The 23,575-nt window shown below is 48.7% G+C and overlaps 1 protein-coding gene across 3 annotated transcripts; it reads left to right on the top strand.

Annotated features, from left to right (window-relative positions):
- The first annotated feature begins 842 nt into the window (after positions 1–842).
- Ccnf (cyclin F) lies at positions 843–22,990 on the top strand. Of its 3 annotated transcripts, none has more exons than XM_076840206.1 (17): positions 843–862; positions 2,119–2,273; positions 3,637–3,743; positions 4,946–5,013; positions 7,003–7,196; positions 7,584–7,637; positions 8,363–8,467; positions 8,773–8,850; positions 11,070–11,221; positions 13,606–13,770; positions 16,248–16,371; positions 16,539–16,719; positions 16,991–17,078; positions 19,955–20,054; positions 20,168–20,295; positions 21,751–21,920; positions 22,533–22,990. In XM_076840206.1, exons 1-17 carry the CDS (start codon positions 847–849, stop codon positions 22,988–22,990), a joined length of 2,343 nt encoding a protein of 780 aa, XP_076696321.1. In that variant the 5' UTR covers positions 843–846. The 3 variants fall into 3 exon arrangements, with proteins under 3 accessions (XP_076696321.1, XP_076696322.1, XP_076696320.1); XM_076840207.1 differs by having other exon boundaries at positions 847–859; XM_076840205.1 differs by having other exon boundaries at positions 847–883.
- The last annotated feature ends 585 nt before the right edge of the window (positions 22,991–23,575 follow it).

The following is a 23,575-nucleotide window of genomic DNA, read 5'->3' as shown; positions in this document are numbered from 1 at the left end:
GCAGGCGGCAGCCAATAAAACCCGAAAGTGCAAGCGGTAAAGATGGGAGATTGGAAACAAAAGGGACAACCTGTGGTCAAGGCGAGAATGAGGGCTTGCCGGCGGAAATTCAGCGTGCTAGTGTTAGTGGGCAGCCTAGCCTAGACCCCTGCATAAAATATATTTTCCCATCATCTGCCTATTTCTTATGCAGGCGGGGAACTTTGGGAACTAGTCTCCTTGGGTGTACATTTGGCGAACCTAGATCCAGGCAGGGTCCCTGGGCTAGGCTGCCAGTAACACTAGGTAAGCCCACCAAGACTGGAGCCTCGGCTTCCCAACTCCTCGGCATCACCCTCCGCTCGCGCATCTCTAGACCTTTGGGAGGGACAGACGGTGCGGGCGGGGTCAGAGTCGAGTCCTGCTCCCGTCAGCACTGGGCCGGAGGAGCCAGGATGGGGTTCAGCAGCGTACACGAGGACGCACAGGAGGGCGCTCGGCAGCACCCCCGGCTCCAGGGACAGCCACCAGCAAGCAGCTAGGCTACCCCGCCCGCAGACCCCAGCCGCGCTCCTCCTGGAGCCCCGCCAGGTTGGGAAGGCGGGGCGTCCTCACCAGCTCAGCCAATAGGCGGCCAGCGTTCGAATTCGCGTCCTGGCGGGGCCTATAGCTGGCTGTACGAACCGGCGGGGCGGGCGGGATAGAGGGCGTGGTTCCTGGGGTGACCAATGGGAGCTCCAGGTGCATTTGAAAACGGGGCGGAGGCAAGCGAAGGGCGGGGCCTGCGCTTGCGCGCGGCGGCGGGACGCTAGCCGGGCGCTGGCGCGCTCGCGGGCGGGCTCGGGCGGTATCGGCTCGAGCTCGGCGATGGGGAGCGGCGGTGGTAAGTGCGGGCGGCTGGCTGGCGCGGAGCAGGCGGCTGGGTACTCGGGCGCCTGTCACCGGAGGCGGGCGCGTGATCCACCGCAGCAAGGCCGGCGGGAGCCCCCAGCCTGAGCCCGACCGCGTACTTGGATGCGCGGTTTAAATACCCACTCCGCGCCCGCGCTTCTCGCGGCGGCGTTTCCCGGCTCTGTTCCTCCTGGGCTACTATTTGCGTTTTTCGCAGAGTAAACTGCGATTTCATCTCTGTAGAGTCCCAAACCTGTGGAGGGAGTAACGGGGACACTGCGATCCTCGCAGCCCACGCCCGCCTAAGGCTCTGTCCGCGCACCTGCGGACCCTCTTCTGGGCCCAGGCGCCACGGCTCCTGGTGCGCGTGAAGAGCTCGGTCAAGCCGAGCCGCGGTCTCAGTTGTTTTTATAGTGGTGATTAAACATTTCTAATAAGTGTGTGTTCTAGAACAAATGAATGAGGAGACTTTAATGGTAAAATCTGAGTAATCTTTGGGAACTAGTCTCCTTGGGTGTACATTTGGCTTTTGCAGTACCGTTTACTTGCTTACTGGAAGATCCAGGTCAAAAGATGGAGTGGGCATTCATAAGAAAAGTTCTGATTCACAGAGGCAGAAGCAGTTTCTTTCCTTGGGGGATAGAGGAGGGATGGGTGGAAAGACAGGGGAAGTAGGATGTTGAGGTTCCTAAGGGCTTACATTTTCCTCCAAAAGAAGGAGTAAAGCCATCTGCCTAGAATGAGGAAGGGGTTGCTGGCGTAGGAGTTGGAATGACCCACTGTAGGAAGAGGGAGAAAAGAACTCATCTGGCAGACTGCATATCTCATCTTTAATGTATGCATATGTGCCAATCAAGGTCTTGTGTTGGATTTGCACAACCTCATTGAATAGCTGTCAACTCCCCATTTCCCAGAGGTGGACACTAGGGTTTTGACAGGGCAGCTCTGACATCTGCAAAACTGAGGCTTGGACAGGGACCTGCCTGGTTTACAAGTCCTTTGCTTCCTTTCAGGGCTGACCCTCCTAATTTAGGGTCCAAAACCAGAGTGCCCAAACCCACAAATCCTTATTGAATGTTATATTTTTTAATCACATGAACTAATAAAAGCAAAGATATCCAACTATTTAATCTAAATTTAGGACTAGTCAGTTCCTTATTTTGTGATACAGAAACAGAAACTATTAAATTATCTTCAGATATAACTTTTCACTCATCAAGACTTATGTATATATTTTTTTTCCTTAAGTGATCCACTGTAGGTGTGCCAAGTGTTTTTGTTATCCTACCAAAAGAAGAATAAGAAGGCGACCCCAAAATCTAACCATCTTGAATCTCCCGGAAGATGTGCTCTTTCACATCCTGAAATGGCTTTCTGTTGGGGACATCCTTGCAGTCCGAGCTGTAAGTCACCAAATTAAAGCAATACCAATCATACCACATCTGATTACAACCCACCTCAATGCCTCGTGTTCTTAAATGTCAGAATAAAACTCTGGCTACAAAAGGGAGCAAAGGAAACAAGAGTGATAGCACTAATAGATGTTTGGGGACATTCCATTTGGAGAAATAGTACACTAAGGTTTGACTCCATTTATTGCAATGTATATTTCAACTGAGAAAGTACCGCTCTTTGGCAGTAAAATTTAGGTCTCTTAAGAAATAAGATTGTGGGGCTGGGGATGTGGCTCAAGCGGTAGCGCGCTCGCCTGGCATGCGTGCGGCCCGGGTTCGATTCTCAGCACCACATACAAACAAAGATGTTGTGTCCGCCAATAACTAAAAAATAAATAAATAAATAAATAAAAGAAAAATTAGGCATTTAAAAAAAAAAGAAAGAAATAAGATTGTATTAAAAAGGATAAAAATAAACTGAGTATTGTGGCAATGCCTATAATCACAATGACTTGGAAGGCTGAGACAGGAGGATTGCAAGTTCAAGGCCAGTCTCTCGGCAACTTAGTGAGGCTCTAAGCAACTTAGCAAGATCCTGTCTCAAAATAAAAAATAAAAAGGGCTAAAGCACCCCTGGATTAAATCCCTGGTATCCCCACTCCCCCAAAAATAAGGATAAAAATATGTTCTTGAAGATAAATCCTAACATGTAATGCTGAAGTAAACTGTAGAAGGTATTTTTGAACTGCAATCACACTTTGCATGACTTGTCCTAGAGTATACAACAAATTGGCAGGAAAATGCCAATAACCCATTTTCTGATTCCAAAAACCATCTCTACTGTGGTTATAATATACCTGGGGAACCCATGGTGTACTGTATTCTCAACAGTAGTAGAGACTTTAGCATTTAATTTGCTCACCTGTGCTCAGGCGCTTGGCCTCGGTATTTCCTGCCTGAAAGCTCTGGGTTCTACCTGAGGTTGTCAGTCTTTTCCTTGAGACTCTGCGGCCAATCTTTAAGCCATGTAAAACAGATTTTTTTTTTTTTTTTTTTTTGTCTTGCTTGCGGTCCTTTAGTCACTTTCAGGTATAGACCCTTGCAGAAGTGCATTCCTTCTTTCTTAATCTAGGTGTTTGGTCTTCCCTTCCTGGGCCATTGTACCTCTCCCCTTAGAACTTCAAAGAAACTCATTTAGGGCTTTATTTTCCATGCAAAGCAACATAATTTTTACACAGAGACTGGATCCCTTACTGCTTGGGACAGGAAGGAGACAGGACACCTTATGTCTGTGTCCTGTCTTCAAGAGTCTTCAGGAGCAGAGCTGTTGGGGAGCCACTCGGTAATTCCCCCTGCTTCTGTTGCTCTGCAGGTACACTCCCATCTCAAGTACTTGGTGGACAACCATGCCAGCGTATGGGCATGTGCCAGCTTCCAGGAGCTGTGGCCTTCTCCAAAGAACCTGAAGCTCTTTGAAAGGTATCTCTGCACCCTGAAAATGGATGGCTTAATCTCCTCCTGCCTTTGCTCCTCTTGATTTGCCGCCTGTGTCCCAAGACATGATTCAGAAACTATTTTCCTGTTGCTGTCTTCCCCTGACTATTGCCTCATGTCCCAAGGAATGACACAGAGCTGCTGATCTCACCCATTGAGCCATACCACTTCCAGCAGGCCACTTCATTGCTCATCCTTCATGTCTGCTGTGCTTCCAGAGGGTCCCCCTGGGGCAGGGACCACTTGCCATGTTACTCAGACATGAATCACCTGTCTATGGAAGTAATACTCAGCCTTTTCCTTTGTTCAAAACCATGTGATTTCAGTCCTATTGAATTTCACTCACTGGTTGATCCATCCCATCTGCTAGAGTTGTGAGCCCAGGAATTAGCAACCAGGCCCACCATCCAAGAACACTATAATGGTGTCAGAGGTTGCCCTTGGAACCAGGTGGCTCAGCTTGATCCTCCTCAATTAATAAACTGAAAGCTAGGCATAATGGTGCATATCTATAATCCTAGCAACCCCAGGGGTCTGAGGCAAGAGGATGACAAATTCAAGGACAGCCTGGATAATTTAGTGAGAGTCTGCCTCAAAACTTAAAAAGGGTTGGTGGTGTGGTTAATTTGTAGAGCACTTGCCTAGTGTGTGTGATTCCCTGTACTGCAGAAAAAGAACAAACCCAGAAGCCAGGTGCAGTGGTACACACCTTTAATCTCAAGCACTTAGGAGGCTTAGGCAGGAGAGTCCAAGGCCAGCCTCAGCAATTTAGTTAGGTTCTAAGCAACTTAGCAAGACCCTGTCTCAAAATACAAAGGGGCTGAGGATGTAGCTCAGTGAGTAAGCACCCAGTACCTCCCCAATTATACTTGTTAGCAGTCATTCCCCCTTTTCTGACAACCCCTCAAATCCTAGACAACCCCTAATCTATTTTCCATCTATGGATTTGCCTATTCAGGACATTTCATACAAATGGAACCATAAAATATGTGGTCTTTTGTGACTAACTTTTCACTGAGCATGATGTTTAATGTTTATCCACATTATGGCATGTAATGGTAATTGCTATTTGACTATATTACATTAAAAATTCAGTTCGGAAAGCAAGTATCCCAGCTTCAAATGCTGTGATAGTATATCACCTTTGTGGCTTTAAAGTCTTGTGTTCTTTGTTCTTAATGTTCTAGGGCTGCTGAAAAGGGAAACTTTGAAGCTGCTGTGAAGTTGGGCATAGCTTACCTCTACAATGAAGGCTGTAAGTCCTGCCCCCACCCAGTGTTGGCACTTAGATAAATACGAGCCTTCAGTCAAAAGACATTCTTAGTGAAATTGTTTAGTCGCTCTTCTTGCTGTATCTGATGGTCTGCCTTACTATCTCTTCTTAGTAGCTTGTGCCCAGAGCTGCCCTGTGAGGAACCATTGATACTTTAACTTAGGTTCTAAGAATTTCTTCTCTCTTTTTTTTGAAATTTATTTATTGATTTTTTTCTTTTTTAGTGTTGATGGACCTTTATTTTATTTATTTTATTTTATATGCAGTGCTGAGAATCAAACCCAGTGCCTCACACATGCTCTACCACTGAGTCACAACCCCAACCCCAAGAATCTCTTGTTTTAGCAAACCCCTTAAATTTTTTTTGATATCTTTATTTTGTTTATTCATTTTTATGTGGTGCTGAGGATTGAACTCACTGAGCCACAACCCCAGCCCAAAACCCTTGAATTTTTGTCAGCAAAGAATGACTTTGAGGGCTGGGGTTGTTGCTCAGTGGTAGAGCGCTTGCCTAGCATGTATGAGGCACCAGGTTCGATCCTCAGCACTACATAAAAATAAACAAATAAAGTCATTGTGTTCATCTACAACTAAGAAAAATTTTTTAAAAAATGACTTTGAGGGCTAGGGATATAGCTTAGCAGTAGAGTGCTCACCTAGCACATGCGAGGCCCTGGGTTTAATCCTCAGCACCTCATAAAAATAAATAAAATAAAGGTATTGTCCAACTACAACTAAAAAGTAAAGATTTTTAAAAAATGACTTTGAACCACATACCTCACACGCCTGTAATCCCAGTGGCTCAGGTGGCAAGAGGATTACTAGTTCAAAGCCAGTCTCAGCAACTTAGTGAGGCCCTAAGCAACTCAGTGAGACCCTGTCTCTAAATAAAATGTAAAAAAGGTCTGGAAATGTGGCCCAGGGTCAAGTGTCCTTGAGTTCAATCCCCCGTACCAAAAAAGAATGATTTTGAGTAGAACTTTAGGATGGAAGCTGCTTGGAGAAATTAGCCTTTCCTGGGCTTCCTCCACCCCACCAGTCCATGTGTGGATATAGTTTCTCTCCTTGGCCATCCTTTGTAAAATGTCAGGGAGAGATCAGTGTGCCTGCTTCCACAGGGTCTCAGTAACATGGGCAGCCATGGTTCCATGCTGGAGGCAGCTCAGACCTGCCTAGCCTTGTGCTAGGATTCCTTTGCCTCTGAAGGCCCAGTGCTTCTTAAAGACCTTGGCTTTAAAAAAAAAAAAAAAAAAAGGCCTTGGTGAGGCTTCTCTTATGCCACTTCTTGCTAATCTACTGGAACTCATATGCCCCAAGGAGGGATCCCAGTCGGCTATCCCAGCTTCCAAAAGACATAATGATTGAGACATAGCCCAACATACTCCTGCTTCTAAAAGACATGGTGTTTTGCAAAGATAATCCCTGTCCTTGGCCAGCTGACAGGACTGTGGTGACTGATGGAGCCCAAGAGCATTGCCCTCCTCCAGGCTCAGGAGAGGCAAAGTCCTGCCCCCACCTTCCTGTCATAGAGCAGTTCCCAGAATTGTGCACCTACAGTATATAATTCAGTGTTTTGTTTTGTTTTTTAAGTATATTCACAGAGTTGTGCAAACATTGCTACTGTAATGTTAGAATATTCTCACCCTGAAAAGAACCCATCCCCACAACCCATAAGCAAGAGGTTAGGGAGGGAGCATGGGGCTGAAACCTCTGGGGCACACTTTCCCTCGTCATTAGAGTCCAGGCTTCCAGCAAGGTCCTGAGATCACCAAGACCATCTTACCCATCCTAGAACTGAACAAAGCAGGGGAAAAAGAGGATGGAGCCCCCTTCCTAGAGGCCTCATCTCTCCTAAAACACCAGCTACTTTGCACTGCAGTGGGCTTGAGCTTTTAGACTTTCCAGAAGGACTGGAGAACTTTCTTATTCCATTCCCCTCAGTGACAGCCTGGGCTCTTCTCTGTTTGACAGTGTCTGTGTCTGATGAGGCCCGTGCAGAAGTGAATGGCCTGAAGGCCTCTCGCTTCTTCAGCCTGGCAGAGCGACTGAACGTGAGTGCTATGCCCTTTATCTGGCTCTTCATCCGCCCGCCATGGTCGGTGTCTGGAAGCTGCTGCAAGGCTGTGGTCCATGAGAGTCTCAGGGCAGAGTGCCAGCTGCAGAGAGTAAGTTCTGGCAAGGGGCTCCACCTGCAGGGTCCTAGGACACAGGAAAACCCAGAGGTAGATACTGTAGGCCATGTAAAGTCGGGACCTAAGGGAAGTAGAGGTATAGAAAATTCAGTGCAGGTAAGGGGGCTGTGACTTGAACTGACCATGGGAGAGGAGGTGTGAAGGCCAGGGGTGGACAGCAGGGTCTGTCTTGGTGGAAGTGTTGGCAGCTGGAAACACGGGATCAAGACTGCCTGAAGCAGCCAGAGTTAAAGATTAGAACTGGGGCGTGGTCCTCTGTATGAAGAGGGGGCTGTGGCAGGGCTGGGAAGGATAGCCCCCTGGCAGTTCTCTTTGTGAGGAATTATACTTCTTTCTCCTCCTTCTTTTTTTACTTTCAAGACTCACAGAGCGTCCATACTGCATTGCTTGGGAAGAGTGCTAAATCTTTTCGAGGTTAGTCCAGTTGTTTGCTGCCCTTGGACTTTGCTTTGTTTGTCAAATCCTTGTCCAGGATCCAGGAAGTATATGAAAAGTAGCAGAAGGGGGCATCCAAGGTCATTGCAAAAGCCAAGCCTGGCCCTGAAAGGCTACATGGGGCTGGGCAGTGGATCCTGTTGTATGATCGGGCTCCTAGGGGCCTGTGAGAATCAAATGCCTATGGTGGGTAAGTGGCACAGGTGAGCAGACATGGGCAGGACTTGAGCAGGTGGAGTTCTTCCACTGGTGAGCCTCAGTGCTCACCCAGACCTCTATACTCTTAAAGTTTAATAGGCTTTGTGCTCATTAGCCCCCTTTGCATCAGATTTAGAGAAGGTGATGCTTCTAGTAAAGCATCTGGGAGGGATGCTGAGAGTAAGTGAGGAGCCACCAACACTACTATCCAGGCGGTACAGAACATTTTCTTTGGCAACAGTGTGAAGGGCCTTGGGTGTCCCAGAGCTGAGTCAGGGAGCCTGCAGGCCAAACCCACACAGAAACCTCCTCCAGGAAAAGCAAGGCCAGAGCTCCAAGTCTGTACTTCTTGGTTGTCAAGTGGTATATCTTTAGAGAATCATTTCTACCCTGATTTAGTCAACCCTTGAGTTATCTCAAGAGTGTGATAGCTTAGGTGCATGGAGGGGAAGAAGGTGACTGGTAGATTAATGAGAAAAGAACCAGTTGTGCTTGGCTTACTCCAGGATGAAGAGAAAAAAAAGCAGGCCCGTCACCTGTTTGAAGAGTCTGCTCATCAGGGGTGTTTGGCCAGCTCGTACCTCCTCTGGGAGAGTGACAGAAGGATGGATGTGAGTGGACCCACGTCTGAGAAAAGGAAGAGTCCTGTTGGCCAGAGGCATTCCCCAAACTGGCCCTTGGACTCGGTTCTAATGGACAAAAGAAGTTGCTTTAATAGCTTCTGGCCTCTTGGCCACCAGGAGCTGCTAAGTAGCAATCTGCTCTCAGTACCTCCAAAGACAACCACCTTCATTTGGGGATAAAAGGCTGGGAAGCCAGCACAGTGGGGACCAGGGGTGAGGGAGGAGACATCTAAGAACCCATGGGTCAGCTACCAAGACACAACTGTATAAAGGCAACTTTTTCCTGTTGACAGATGTCAGATCCTGGACGATGCCTCCACAGCTTCCGGAAACTCAGAGACTATGCTGCCAAAGGCTGCTGGGAAGCGCAGGTGACATGGAGTACTGGCCTTTCCCTTTATGTGTTTGGGGCAGGACTGCCTGGGCTTTACACGGAGACTGAGGGATACAGTAAGATTGGTCCTGAAGCCTAGTGTTTCAGGAGGTTAGCTCTTGGGCACACAGGGAGAGAGCTCAGAAATGCTTCATTCAATCTCTGCTGTCTCCACCCTTGTCTCTCAGGCTAAGCACTCTATCACTGAACTACCCTCCCACCTTCTTAAAAATTTTTTTATTTTAAAACTGGACATGGTGGCACACCCTGTAATCCCTGTGATTTGGGAGACTGAGGCAGAAGGATCAGCTTCAGCAACTTAGTGTGGCCTTAAGCAACTTAGTGAGATCCTGTCTCAAAATACAAAGGGCCAGGGATGGGGCTCAGTGTTCAATCCCTGGTACAAAAAATATATGTATATGGGGCTGGAGCTGTGGCTCAGTGGTAGCGCGCTTGCCTAGCATGCGTGACACACTGGGTTCAATTCTCAACACCAGATACAAATAAATTTAAAAAGTAAAATAAATAAAGGTTCATTAACAGTTAAAAAAAGATTTAAAAAATTTTTTTTTTTTTTTTTGAGGCAAAATTTTGCCTAGGGTGGTCTCAAACATGCTATCCTCTTGCCTCAGCCCCCTGGGTCGTTGTGATTACAGTTGCCACATTCCTGCTAGCCTCTTAATTTTAAATGTTGGTGGACTACACCTATGAAAATTCATACCATTCCCTCCTGGAGGTCATCCCATAGATAATACTTAACCTTGACAGTGCAGGCTGAGGCCACCTGAGAGCAGAGGGTGTGTGGAGTTCTTTCCTAATCTTTTGAGCACCTAGCCCTGCTTAAGTTATTCAGCTAGGAAGTCAAGGGTTTGTAGTTGGTATTCTCCAGACTCTCCGGTTGCAGCTATAAAGAAGTCATTTTAGGACAAACTGAAGAAAGTTTCCCCTTGCCAAGCAGGTAGAAGCTTTTTCTTATCACTCCATCAGCTGGATGGTACTGTCATCTACATTCAAACCCTAGGAAAGAAGTCACAAATCCACAGATGGCCCAGGCTGATGTATCATAGAATGTTGCAGTGTTCATGTCCAAAGAGGTAGTCAAAAGATTTATAAGAAATGTAATTCTACAGAAGCTCAGGGTAATCAATAAGAGTAGTAAGACCCTGTGGATATTCTGAGGGCTCAGTGGATTTTTGAGAGGAGACAAACACAACCAGATAAAAAGTGGAACAACTGTTAAACTTGCTGCTAGTCAAATGAGTGCATCTTTAAATGAAAGAACTTGTGCTGATTGTATTAGCAAATTGTATTTATTTTTCTGTGTGTTTTTGAGTGGCTAGCTAGTAACTCCCAGAAATAGATACTTTTAGCAATATCACTTTTCATGAAGATGAGATAAAGTAAGTGCTCCTATGAGTGGTATGAAATCAGCACAGGCCTTTCATCAGAGAACAGGTGGAGCAAAAGGTTATAGCTGCTCCTGTGGATTCACCAGTGAGGAACCACAAGTTCCTCAAAGAAATATGTTAAAATACTCTAAATGAAAGAAGTGGATATGCCTGGAGTTGAATAACACAAGGAAGCATGTCATTATTAGTGGGCCAAGAAAAAATAAAATGTATGTATGTGTGCCCTGGTCACAATTGCACTTATATACTGTTAAAAATGCCTAGAAAAATCTAGAAGGAAATGTATAAAAATAGTTGATGGTGACTATCTGAGGTCTTCGTGGGTGTTGGGTGGTTACATGCTGAGTGCTGACCCAGACTGTTAATGTACCATTTCATGAAAGAAGAAACCAAGGTGCAGGGAGTCTCCCAGTTTACCTAAGGTCACACACAGACCCAGGTTATAGAGCCAGATTGTTTGAGACCCCAGTTGGGTCTTGCCATCTTGCAGTACATCCCCCCTGGTATACTGATTTTCATACCTGTGAACAGAAGCTTCTCACAAAGAATGTAGGCAGGAGACTAGCTGGCGAGGGCCTGCCCTGGAGAGGGAAGGCGACTCACACGTCCATCCTCTCTTCCGCTTAAAGTTCTCATCATGTGCTGTATCACCTGTCCCAAAAAGAGCGACACTAAAGATCTTATCATACTGTCCCAGGGTGAGCAGTCTTAAGTAGGCAGCAGTCACACCTGTGTTTTCTGCCAGAAAGGCGTGAGCCTGGGTGTGGAGCACCTCCTGCTCACGTTGGACTTGTCTTCTGGTCCTCAGCTAGCGTTAGCCAAAGCCTGTGCTAATGGAAGCCAACTTGGACTAGAAGCTAAAACCTGTAGTGAGATCGTCAGCCAGCTGTTCCAGGCCTCTCAAGCCATCAGTAAGCAACAGGTCTTCTCCGTGCAGAAGGGACTCAACGACACAATGAGGTGAGGCATGCATGATCCAGTGGCAGAGAAATAACCAAGTCACCTGTCACAGGGCAGCATGATGTTCAGTTACCAGCCAACCAGGAACCCCTCCCCACATTCGTGTGCATGTGCCCATGCTCTAAAAGCAGTAATGCTTCAGCTCTCTGGGTCTTGGAGAAAGAGTCCTACTCCACTTTGAGAAAATATCCTACTCCACTCTTTCCAGTTATCTTTTGTAAGCCACAGAATATGTCCAACCACTTTAAACATCTCTCAAAAATGATGGGAGTTTCTAAAACCAAAATTCCCATTGGCTCCCATTCCTTGTGTATGACAAGTTACCGCTGACCCATAGCCCCAGCCCCTACGAACTTTTTGTCATAGCTCATCTTTCTAAGCATTATTATGTTTTGTGAAACTTGGTAGCTGACCAAGCCAGCCTGGACCCAGGGAGCTGTGCCCCTAGGAGAGTGGCAACAACACCCAGCATAGTTTACCTCTAGCAGGCCTCCCAGGAGGGCAATGACACTCTTGTGTACTGAATCACAGAATATGTTAGAGGGTCAAATGAAAAATGAATGATTTTTTAAGTTTGTGCATAAGATTTCAAATACATTTTGAATTTATAATGGGCAGCTTCTGGCTCTGTCTAGGAGACACTACCCATATAGTAAGTGCTCAACAAACATTTATTTTTAAAATGATCATCCCTTCCCTGGAGAGGCTTGATGTCTCACACACATGCACACTCATCTGGGCACAAACACACAGCCTCAGAGATGCAGCGCACTCCTCTCCCCCATTAATGGCATCCAATTGGAATGCCTTTGCTTTCTGGGACCATGGTTGCTCCACCACCCTCCACCCACTTCTCTCTCAGCTCATTTCTCCTCCTGTTAGGAAAAATATGTGGCTAATGCCTTCTAATCCCAGTCTGTTTCTTTGTCTTTTTTTAAAACTGTTGATACTCATTTTATGTGTACGTGGGGTGGGAGATTGATATGAATTTAACTCACTCTATTTGCAGTACTGGGGATAGAAACCAGGGGCACTTTACCACTGAGCTACATCCCCAGCCCTTTTAAAAATTTTGGACAGGGTCTCCTAAGTTGCCCAGGTTGGCCTCAGACTTGTGATCTTCCTGCCTCAGCCTTCAGGATTGCTAGGATTACAGGTGTACACCAGCAAACCCAGCTACTAATTAATCATTTTAAAGTGTATAATCCAGTGATCTGTTTTAGAAATCAGATTCTCCCCTTTCCCCAGTATTGGAGATTAAACTCAGGGGACTGTTTACCACTTTTATTTTTTATTTTGAGGCAGTGACTTCTTAAGTTGCCCCAGTTAACCTCAAACTTGAAGTCTTCCAGACTCTGCCTCCAGGGTAGCTACAATGAGCAGCGTGTGCCACTGTGCCAGGCTTAGAAGTCAAGCTGTTAAGTTCCTCAAGTCCATCTGCTCAGGGGGCTTCCTAGTCCTATTCAGGCCTGGCTGGCTTAAACCAGGACACCTGACCCTTGCGTGCTCTTCCTTCTGGGAGGAAATAGAGGCTTATCCAATCTCCCAACTGAACCTTTTGGTACCTCAGCCCATCTCCCCCTCCTTCCTTCAACATCTGAAGATGCTTCAGGGCTGACCTTGGAACCCTGCCCCTTCTGTCTCCACTGGTGTTCGTCATTCTCTTTTGCTTTCTGTTGGTTTGGCTCACTCTGCTTTAAGACAGTGTCTCCTTCATTCAGAAAGGAATTGACCTTGTTCAGATATCCTTGCAGGATTCTCGTGATTGTGACCCTGGTCCCTGGGTTTACTCCCCTGGTGGAGAGGAACAGTGTCTGTCATCCCTTGGGCATCCATCAGGGTTTCCAGATGATTCATGAAGTTACCAGTTGCTCTTGCTTTAGGGGCATTCCTGGCTCTTCCATCCCTTGCAGAGCATTATTATAAATAAACTGGTTGGCTGAGTTTGGATGCCTAGAAGAGCCAAAGTTCTTCCACCTTTGAGTAACTTTTCTCTGGTTCTGAGAGCAGTGATCCAACCCCAGCCCTAGACTACCCTACTTGGCCCCCTTACCTGCAAGGGTCAGTCTCCTCCAGTACCACAAACATGTGAGGACTGACTCTAATCTAGGAAAAGGCCCCCAAACACTTGTATTAATAGCACCAGGAATGTGCATGCCTGGAGGTGGGGGCAGGTTGCAGAGATGTTGGAGCTTGCCAGCCTTTAGGAACGGCTGTGGAGCTGGTACCTATGGAGTCTCCCCTGGGACATGGTGTCTCTAGCCTGGGTTCCTGGGTATACCAGTGATTCTACAAATTGCCAGCTCAATTGCTTATGCAGAAATTGGAGTTGGGACATGTAGGGAAGCTTGTCCTAGTTTTCAAGAGTGGCTCTCTCTCCACAGGTACATTCTGATTGACTGGCTGGTAGAAGTTGCCACCATGAAGGACTTCACGAGTCTTTGCCTCCACCTGGCAGTAGAGTGTGTGGACCGCTACCTGCGGAGGAGGCTAGTACCCCGGTACAAACTCCAGCTGCTGGGCATTGCCTGCATGGTCATCTGTACCCGGTAAGAAGCCCATTCATTCCGTGGCAGAGCTGGTATGTGTATGTGTTGGCCCTTACTAGACTCAGGGAGTGCCTATCATTTCTGTGCTGATGGCTGGTTCTTAAAGGAAATGAGTCCCAAAATGGGGCATCCAGGCTAGGTGTCCTCCACACACAGGGACAATGGAATTGACCCTTGGCATGTGGTTGCCACTGTGTAGGGCATGAGCATCCCAGCACATGGTCTCGGGACCCAGAGTGTGGACTCCAGCAGGCACAGCCTGGACCAGGCTTCCCCAGCTTCTGAAGGCAGTGGTGTCAGGGAAGGTATAGTTGACTCTCCTTACCCTCACATCTTCAGAGTTCATGGGAAGAACACAACTCTGAGATCTAGTTCTTAAGTCTGTATGGTCAGAGTTTTCCACAGTCCTGGGGTGAGAGGGTCTTAAGTTCCCCAGTGACACCTTGGTAAAGCCCAGTTCCACCTTGTGGACATTATTCAGTATTAGGGCATCCAAACACAGCAGCCTACCCACTGGCAGCTCCAGCTTTTTAAATTGGACCACTTTACATTTCACCCAGACCTATCTGTTTTTAACTGATGCCTGATCACCCTGGTTTTGTCACTGGAAGCAATGTAGGAAGCCAGTCTCACAATGCATTTTGCATTTTCTTGTTTTCCTAAATTCACCATCCCTGGCATTTCCTCCAGTCACTAGAAGTACATTCCAGGGCCACTGTCCTTGTCAGTCAGGCCTGGTAGTTAAGGGACAGGTTTGGCTGCACTTAGCAATAATGTTAAGAGCAGAGATTCATTTCTCTCTCTCTCTCTCTTTTTTTTTTTTTTTTTTTTTTTTGGTACCAGGGATTGAACCTAGGGATGTTTAACCACAGGGCTGCATCCCCTGCCCTTTTTTATATTTTATTAGAGACAGGATATCCCTGAGTTGCTTAGCACCTCACTAAGTTGCTGAAGCTGGGTTTGAATTTGCAATCCTCCTTTCTCAGCCTCCCAAGTTTCTGGGATTACAGGCGTGCGCCACTGCGCATAGCTCATTCCTCTTTTGCATGGTAACCTCAAAGGGTCCAGGGTCTCTGGGGTGGATTGGTTTCATGAGGTTATTGAGGAACCCTAGCTCTTATCTTGTTCTCTGTCACTACTTCTAAGGGCTGCCTTTGTCCCCATGATCCCCATAGCTTGTCTATCTTTCTATCCAGCTTAGTCACATAGCCACATCTATTCATGATGGGAACTGTCAGCTTGGAGCAGGATCATATTGCCACAGAAGGAGGGAACATAGGCTTCAGGATTAGTGAGCAGACACTAGTATATCCCATCCAGGGCCCTCTACAAATGTTCTGTTGGACCTGACTCCAACTTCCTGGGTCTTCTGACCAGAGATGCTGAACTGGTGGAGCCACTGCCTCCCTGGATCTAATGACACAGTCATCTCATTGAAATCTAAAATAAAAGTTGTTGGATGATAGACAAGCAGTAATATCTGCTTAAAAAGGTTCTGAGGGCCAAGATGTAACAGCTCTGCTCTGCGTGGCACCTGCTGTCCCCAGCATGAACCAAGTGCAGGGCTCTCATCAGCCCACTTGCATCCCTCCTTTTGGCACCTATGCCCTTCGCTCTGGCAGCATATACCCTTATCCTCCCTGTCAAGCCAGTGATAAATGTGCAAACTGCCATCTCTGGATGGAGCAGCGCAAAGACTGGGCCATGTCGACGCTCTCAGGACAGTGCCTTCAGAGCTGTTGGAGCAGTGTGATTCCTGAGAGTCAGTGCTGGTGGACCGTAAAGAATGGGGTGCCCGCCTGCCTCAGGGACAGTCGGCATTCTATGGCCGGATGCTACTTCTGGCCCTTTGCCTCCAACTTCTGATTTTGTGGCTCCCCAACCTTCTAGGTTTAAATTCTTTTTTATTTTTTTAATATTTTTTAGTTGTTGATGGACCTTTACTTTGTTTATTTGTATTTCGTCCTGAGAATCGCACCCAGTGCCTCATGCATGCTAGGCAAGCACGCTACCACTGAGCCACAACCTCAGCCCCATAGGTTTAAATTCTTTATAGTCACCTGATAGACACTGACAAAAGATGGGGCAGAGGGTATTGTTCAGTGGTAGTGTGCTTGCCTAGCATGCATGAGGCCCTGGGTTCAGTTCCAAACTGCAAAGGAAAGAAAAGTAGGGCAAATCCTCCCTGCTAAGGTTGTTAAGACAGGTGGATGATGACATCACTCATGGAGGCCATCTGTAGAGATATTTGTGCCCAAATCCCTCTTTCTAGTACCTTCTGACTATCCCCTCCTTAAGGCTCCTTCTCAGCTATAGGCAGCTGGATCCATTGTGGAGCCTCCTTTTGTCATCAAAACCCAAAGCCATCATGTTTTCCCTACCTTGAGATCTCCTAGAGCCTTCGGCCCTCCTCAGCCCAGCCACACCCCTGCCTTGGGAAGTGGGCTTAGGGCTGTGACCCCATCTCCACATCCCAGGTTCATCAGCAAGGAGATCCTGACTATCCGTGAGGCTGTGTGGCTCACAGACAACACGTACAAGTATGAGGACTTGGTGAGGATGATGGGAGAAATCATCTCCACCCTGGAAGGGAAGATTAGGGTAAGTGGGGTTTCTTTTTCCTGTTGAATCAAAGTTGCAACCATGCTTGAGGTCCTGGGAGTGGGCAGGTGGAAGTCATCCATCAGCTTTCCTGCTCTGGAAAGTCCCCGTGGGCCCAGAAGGTGCCTTGCTACCCTGGGTCCCACACCCACCTCATTTCTGTCTAGATCCCCACCGTGGTTGATTACAAAGAGGTCCTGCTGACGCTGGTTCCTGTGGCACCCAGAACCCAGCACCTGTGCAGCTTCCTCTGTGAACTCTCTCTGCTACATACCAGCCTGTCTGCCTACGCCCCAGCCTGCCTAGCCTCTGCAGCCCTGCTCCTGGCCAGACTAATGCACAGGCAGAGTAAGGATTGGGGTGGGGGGACCAAAGAGAAAAAAGTATTACCCGTCCATCCTGGAGAAGGACCAGAGGCAGCTCAGGGTGGGAAGGGAAGCATTGTTTTAGCTTAAGTATTTCTCAGATTTTTGAAAGTTGATAGTCTATATGGGGTCTTATCAAAGTCATTTTAAAGGGACTGCAATCCTGAGCTCCAGGAATCTCTACAATATAATGGCAGGGTGTGGGGTGGGAGTGGCAGATGTCAGTCTCATTCCCAGCCTGCTCTCCTCCCCAGCACAGCCCTGGACCAGTCAGTTGTGTGACCTCACTGGGTTCTCCTTTGAAGATCTCATTCCCTGTGTCCTGAGCCTTCATAAAAAGTGGTGAGTCTATGAGGAAACAAGGCCTCCATCCAGACTTTGCCAGAGCAGGGGTGGCGCTCTTGTACTATCAAGGCCTTGGCTTCTTCATGTGACAGCTATCAGTCAACCCACAGAGCTTCCTACAATGAGTTTCTTGCAAGAAAAGTCTTTCTCAGAGTTAATGTTTTAAAATCCCAGCCTTGTGTGCTGCTTATTTCACACATTCTTCATTAGATAAATCCTCTGTCTTATGGAGGAACAGGGAGCCAGCAGACAAGGGCTCCTGACCACCAGTCCCATCTGTGCCTGTCTCCACTCTGCTCTGACCTATTGCCCCCACCTGCACTTCAGACCCACTGCCCTGCTGCCTCCCCATCTGTGCACCTGCATCTTCTCTGGGCACTTCCCTCAGCCTCACTGGTCCACTGACAGTCTGCTCCATGCAGTCCATGGTGCCCCCTGGCAGGCCAGGTGCTGGGGGAGAGGCTAGAGCAGCATGGGCTATACAGGATGTCTGATGGTGATGGACCCTGAAGAGAAAGCAAACAGGCAGGGGCTGGGGCAGGGTGATGTTTAGACAAGGGCCAGGCTTCCCCTAAAGTAAGCATTCTGGGACCTATGGGCATCCAGGTCTTAGGCAGAGGGGAGCCATGTTAGGGCATGTGCCAACCAGTGGTTCTGCTGGCTTGAGTGGAGAGTTGCAGACCCGTGCATTGAGTGTGCGCCGCCTGGGACTCCCCCGCCCCCTTCTCATCAGCACTTTGGGACTTTGTCCTCCCACTCTGTAGGTCCGCTTGTTCCTTGTGCTGCCCTTCCTTGGAGTCCTTTGTCTTTCACCTACTCCTCAGATTTTCTCCTCTGGGAGACTTAACCAGATTCAGACCTCACCTAAACTCGACCCTGGGCCCCCGACTGCCAGTGTGTCTGAGCTGGCTGGTCTCCTCTCTGGATATGTTCTTCCTGTAGGTTGCATTTGTGCTTAGTGGACCAAGCCCAGTCTCCTAGCTGAGGCCAGGATCAGCCTGCTTTTGTGTCTGCTTCCTCCCTGTCACCTAGGAGCTCTGTGGTCTGGCACATTTTCCACATACACTCGAGCACCTTGGGTTTAGGTCTTCTCAGGAACCTTGGTCACTCCCCTAGCCATCTCTCAATAACATGTCCTCTCTGCTGTACCAATCCAGAGCCTCACCTGCGCTCTTCCAGGATGAGATCAGAACTCTGCAGAGCAGCTCCCAGTCTCTCTGACCAGCCATTTTCTGCCCTCCTGCCCTTTCTCCTCTCTCCCCACTGTATTTCATTCTCAGGGGCATTTCTCAGGGTTTTGCATGTGCTTTGGCCCACCCTGTTTTGACAGAACCCACAACTGATGGATGAGGAGCCAGGCTGACTCTCCGACCTCCCCTTGCTCTACTGGGAGCACAAATCATTACCCAGCAGTAGCCCAGAAGGTGTTGCTGGGCTGTGTTCGTTCCTTTCCCCACACAGGAGCTTTTGTTGATGTTGTTTTTTTTTTTTTTTTGGTGATTGAACTCAGTGCCTCACACATGATAAGCACATAACCAACCATTGAGCTATACCCTCAGTCTATTTTGCTTTTTTATTTTGCTTTTCAAACTGGTTCAATTGGAAACATTTATTTATAAATTTAATTTTTTTTTTTTTTTTTTTTGTACCAGGCATTGAACCCAGGTGCTTGACCACTGAGCCATAACCTCAGACTGTTTTGAGACAGGGTCTTGCTAAGTTGCTCAGAATCTCACTAAGTTGTTGAAGCTGGCCTTGAACTTGCAATCCTCCTGCCTCAGCCTTCTGAGCCACTGGGATCACAGGTGTATGCCACTCTACCCAGCTGAAAATGTTTTTGTAGTTATAGATGGATAGCCCACCTTTATTTTACTTGTTTATTTTTATGTGGTGGGGAGGATTGAATCCAATGTCTCATACATGCTAGGCAAGAGCTACAGCCTCAGCCCCTAAATTTTTTTTTACTGGACAACTTAATCTGAGGTATACTCACAGAGTCCACACAACCATCACGTCTATCAATTTTAGAACATTTTCATCACCCCCGCCCCACCTCTGCACCAAGAAAACACTCTGACCCTTTACCTCTAACCCTTCAATTCTTTCAACTCCCTCAGCCCCTGGCAGTACTGTCTGTTCCCTCCCTCTATGGATCTGCCCATTCTGGATGTTCTGTGTGATGCGACCCTGCCCTGCGCACAGGCAGCCTCTTCTATCTGGCTCCTCACAGTGACCATGCTGTTTTCCAGGCTTGTGTTGGTGATTTATTTGTTTTTTCTTTTCTTAATCTTCTTTCCTTTTTTTTTTTTTTCAGTATTGGGGAGTGAACCCAGGGCTTCATCCATGCTAGGCAAGTGCTCTACCACTGAGCCACATCCCCATCCCTCCTTTTATTATTAGTTTTTGAAATTTTGAGACAGGATGTCACTAATTGCTGAAGCTGGCCTCAAACTTGCAATCCTCCTGCCTCCCAAGCCTCTGATACTGTAGCAGGCACACAAAACCACTCCCCAGTGCTTCCATTTCTTTTTGTGCCTGAATAAAATTCCACCGTATGGATGGATCGCTTTTTGTCTACCCATTCATACACTGATGGTACTTTTGTTATTTCTACCTCTGCCCATTGTGAACAGTGCTGCTGTGAACACATTTTGCAAGTTCTTGTGTGGCAGTGCTTGATTCTTTTGGGTGAAACACGGGGACTTGTGGAAACTGTGCTTAACCATTTGAGGTATTACCAAGAGCTTTTCCAAGGTGACTGCACTGATACCACTGGGCTGGTGTCAAAAGCTTGTTGTCCCCTCCAGTTCAGAGAGTTAGACTAAAACTGGGGCTAGGTCCTCATGGGTCCTCCTCCATGTCCCTGTTTCTAGCTTCCATGATGATGCCCCCAAGGACTACAGACAAGTCTCTCTGACTGCTGTGAAGCAGCGATTTGAGGACAAGCGCTATGAAGAAGTCAGCCAGGAAGAGGTGCTGCCTCACCCCGGCCTGGGTGTCTATAGGGTGCTGGGTGGGTGGGCTTATCTGCCCTGCCTCAGTCTCACCTTAGGTGGCTTCCCTCACTGATTCTGGCCTCCCCTCAGGTGCTGAGCCACAGTCAGTTGTGTGTGGCCTTAGGAGTGAAGCAGGAGAGTCCAGAGCCCCCGTCTTTCCTTAGCACAGGAGAAATCCATGCCTTCCTCAATTCTCCCTCTGGAAGGAGAACCAAACGGTGAGTCTGGCCCTGGTTCAGGTCTTATGATGAAAGGCTGGCCCTTGCACACCAGCTCTGAATTCCCTCACTGATGATGCAGCTGTCCGAGGGGCTTTTGAGACTTGTGGAGCAGCAACAGATCTCATGTAGAAAGAACCTGCCTTGAACCCAGGAAGTCTGCCCTTGGGCCTGCTTCTGAGCTTGGCTGCCTCTCTTTCCTGGCTCCCTTGGGGGCAGATGGTCCTGAGCACGCTTGATCCCGCCTGGGTCCGGGCCCTGCCTATATGTCATGTGCCAGCCTGGGCTTCTCTGCTTTATGATGTATCCCTACATTAGGGTCATAATCTGATTATTATATCTTATCGCTAGCCTTCCTCCCTTTGTCCCCTCCCTCTTTGTGTATATTCGTATTTATTCCTGTTTCTCTTTTAATGCTGTAGCTGTACCTCCCCTCCCTACCTTGCCCACCTTAAGAACTCCTGTTGGTCCCGCAAAGCCCAGATAAGTGTGACCCTCTCTGTCAGCCCTACCTTTATAACTCCTCTGTTCCATGTGCCCCCTGAGCTTCCTGAAGGCAGGCACTGAGTAGCTGGGTTATCCCTGTCACAACACAGGGCCAGGTTGGGCCACCTCCATGACAGTTCTATAGAAAGTGGGTCCCTGGTTATAGAGCCCTAATCTTTGGGGAACCCTAAGGAAATAGTTGATCTAGAAACAGGCTAAGCCCCTGGTCCTGGTGCTTCCTCCATGAAATGCACCAGACCACCTTCTACTGTGCTGAGTACAGGAGACCTCGGTCCTCCTGAGAGGGCTGCCAATTACATTTTACTCTGCTGATGGCACCCTAACTGTCCAGGGATGGGGTCACCATGGGGAAAGCCCAACAGACACGTGCATCTGTGCCTTGATGGGTGGGGTCCCTGGCCCCTGCCATGTGCCCAACCACACTGTGTCAAACCTGTTTCCCAGAGGCTCCCTGGAGCCCCCTCAGTCTAATGGGAGAGACCCTCCACAGGCAGCCCAAGGTCAGGAAATAGAAAGGCTCAGCAGTGTGACAGCATCTCCCAGGGACAGGCCTACATTCCAGCTTCCAGCTGACCCCAGGTGGGCAACATGCTGGCACTGCCCAAAGACAGGCTGTCCATGTTGTCTTTGCACAGTGCCAGGCCAGGCACTACCCATGTCTTATATAACTAGCTCCCTGGAGGGTTGCATCATCCTGCCAGTCTCCAGAGGGGCCAAGTAGTTGGCCCAGGTCCCCATAGCCAGCCCGGATGAATCTGGGTTTACACCCAGACTTGGGCCCAGTTTTTGGTCCAATCATCCTTCCCCCATGGCTTACACCTGCTCTTTCAGAGCACAAGGTGAGGGCCCAGGGACATGCAGGTAATTGAGGCAGGGGCTGAGGACCAGGCGGGACCTCCAGATGGGCTGCCTGTGACCAGAGCCTTCTGGATTTTTCCCACTTTGCAGGAAGCGAGAGAACAGCCTCCAGGAGGACAGAGGCAGCTTTGTCACCACCCCTACTGCAGAGCTGTCCAGCCAGGAAGAGACGCTGCTGGGCAGTTTCCTCGACTGGAGCCTGGACTGCTGCTCTGGTTATGAGGGTGATCAGGAGAGTGAAGGAGAGAAGGAGGGTGACGGTGAGTGTGTGGCCATGCTATGCAGAGGATCATCAGGTGGGAGGCCACCCACACTGAGGGCCTCTAGCACCACCTCCTACCATATCTGACTACAGAAAAGCCTGAGAGTAGAGTCAGGGGTGGGGTTGGGCCTTGCCAACAGGCCTGGAGATGATTTAGACAAGTTCTGTATCCAGCTCCAGCAGGGTCTGTGCTGCTCCAGGACCTTGCTAGGGCAGGGGCAAATAGACACCCTCTCTGGAGTCCTGGTAAGCTCTTTCTTGCACATTGAGATGTGTCTATGTGGTGTATGCAAGCCCCCTCAGCAGGCCACAGAAGGTCCTGTCCCCAGCCCAGCCTACAAGGGTTTCTATTGCATCTATGTCTGTTGGTGGACTGAGTGGTTAGCTGGCCAATTTGTCACTTTCCACTGCCCTCCCAGCTTAAGAAAAGCATGTCACCTTCAGCTCTCACCTAAGCCATATAAGGAACTATAGCCAGGTAGGGGACATTTGTCCTGGAAGACGATGTTTTAAACTGTCTTGGCAAGGAGCTGAAGCCTGGGCTGCTGGGTTACCCCTGATGCTCAGGCTGAGGTATGACCTCTCTCCCCCTCCCCAACATTTCCCACAGTGACAGCTCCCAGTGGTGTCCTTGATGTCACCGTGGTGTACCTGAACCCAGAACAGCACTGCTGCCAGGAATCAAGTGATGAGGAGACCTGCCAGGAGGACAAGGGACACCAGGTGCCTGGCACTCAGACACCTCCAGCCCTAGGGCCCAGGCCTCTTCTCCATAGCAGGAGGGGTCCTGGCAAGGACGTCACAACCTCAGGGTACTCCTCCGTGAGCAGCGCAAGTCCCACAAACTCAGTGGACAGTGGCTCAGGGGGCCCTCCCCTTTCTACCTCAGTGCTGTCTCTGGGCAGCAACTCAGATACACAGCCTTGCCACCATCAGGCCAAGAAATCATGTTTACAGTGTCATCCCCCAACCCCCGCAGGGAGCAGTGCTCCCCAGCAGCAGGTGAAGCGGCAAAACCTATCCATGCACAGTGGCAAGGACGTGAACTTGGGCTTCCTGAAGCTGTGAATGTGTGTGTGTGTTTGCCACAGTGAATGTTTACTGGGGGGGGGGGGAGGTGGGGAGCAAGCATTGTGGATAGGTGCTATACAGACCCTGGGTAGGTGTCACACAGAGAACAGGGGTAACTCCTGGGCACCTAGTTTCACTCAGCTCCTCTCTGGAAATATAGCCTTAAAACAATCATGCCACACCATGTGAGACCTGTCCTTGTACACTTATGTTTCCTGCTGTCTTCTGAGAGCTTAAGTGTGTCTTCCTCTTCCCAGCATTGGCCCACTGAGCCCCATGCCCAGAAACAGTAGCTTTCAAGCTCCAAATTTATGTGACCCAGGTATCCTGGCACAGCTCGCAGCTCTGAGCACACCACTATCCCCTCACCCACCTCAGCCAGGCTGGGATAGCCACTCCCTTCTGGGTGATAAGTCCCATGGTAAGGCAACCTATGACCCTGTATATAGATGTGGATTGCAGTGTGACCTCCAGGTATGGGGACCCTGAAGCTGGGGCCACAGGCTCCCTTCCTCCAGCACTTTGAACTTATTTTAGAAATATGTCCCTCCTCCCAGAGTGGTCTGTGTCTCATGGTATCCA

Source organism: Callospermophilus lateralis, chromosome 19 (assembly GCF_048772815.1).
Source record: "Callospermophilus lateralis isolate mCalLat2 chromosome 19, mCalLat2.hap1, whole genome shotgun sequence".
In the NCBI taxonomy this organism is placed as follows: Eukaryota; Metazoa; Chordata; class Mammalia; order Rodentia; family Sciuridae; genus Callospermophilus; species Callospermophilus lateralis.
The sequence above is the reverse complement of the archived record's forward strand: the minus strand, read 5'-3'. Positions and strand labels throughout refer to the sequence as shown.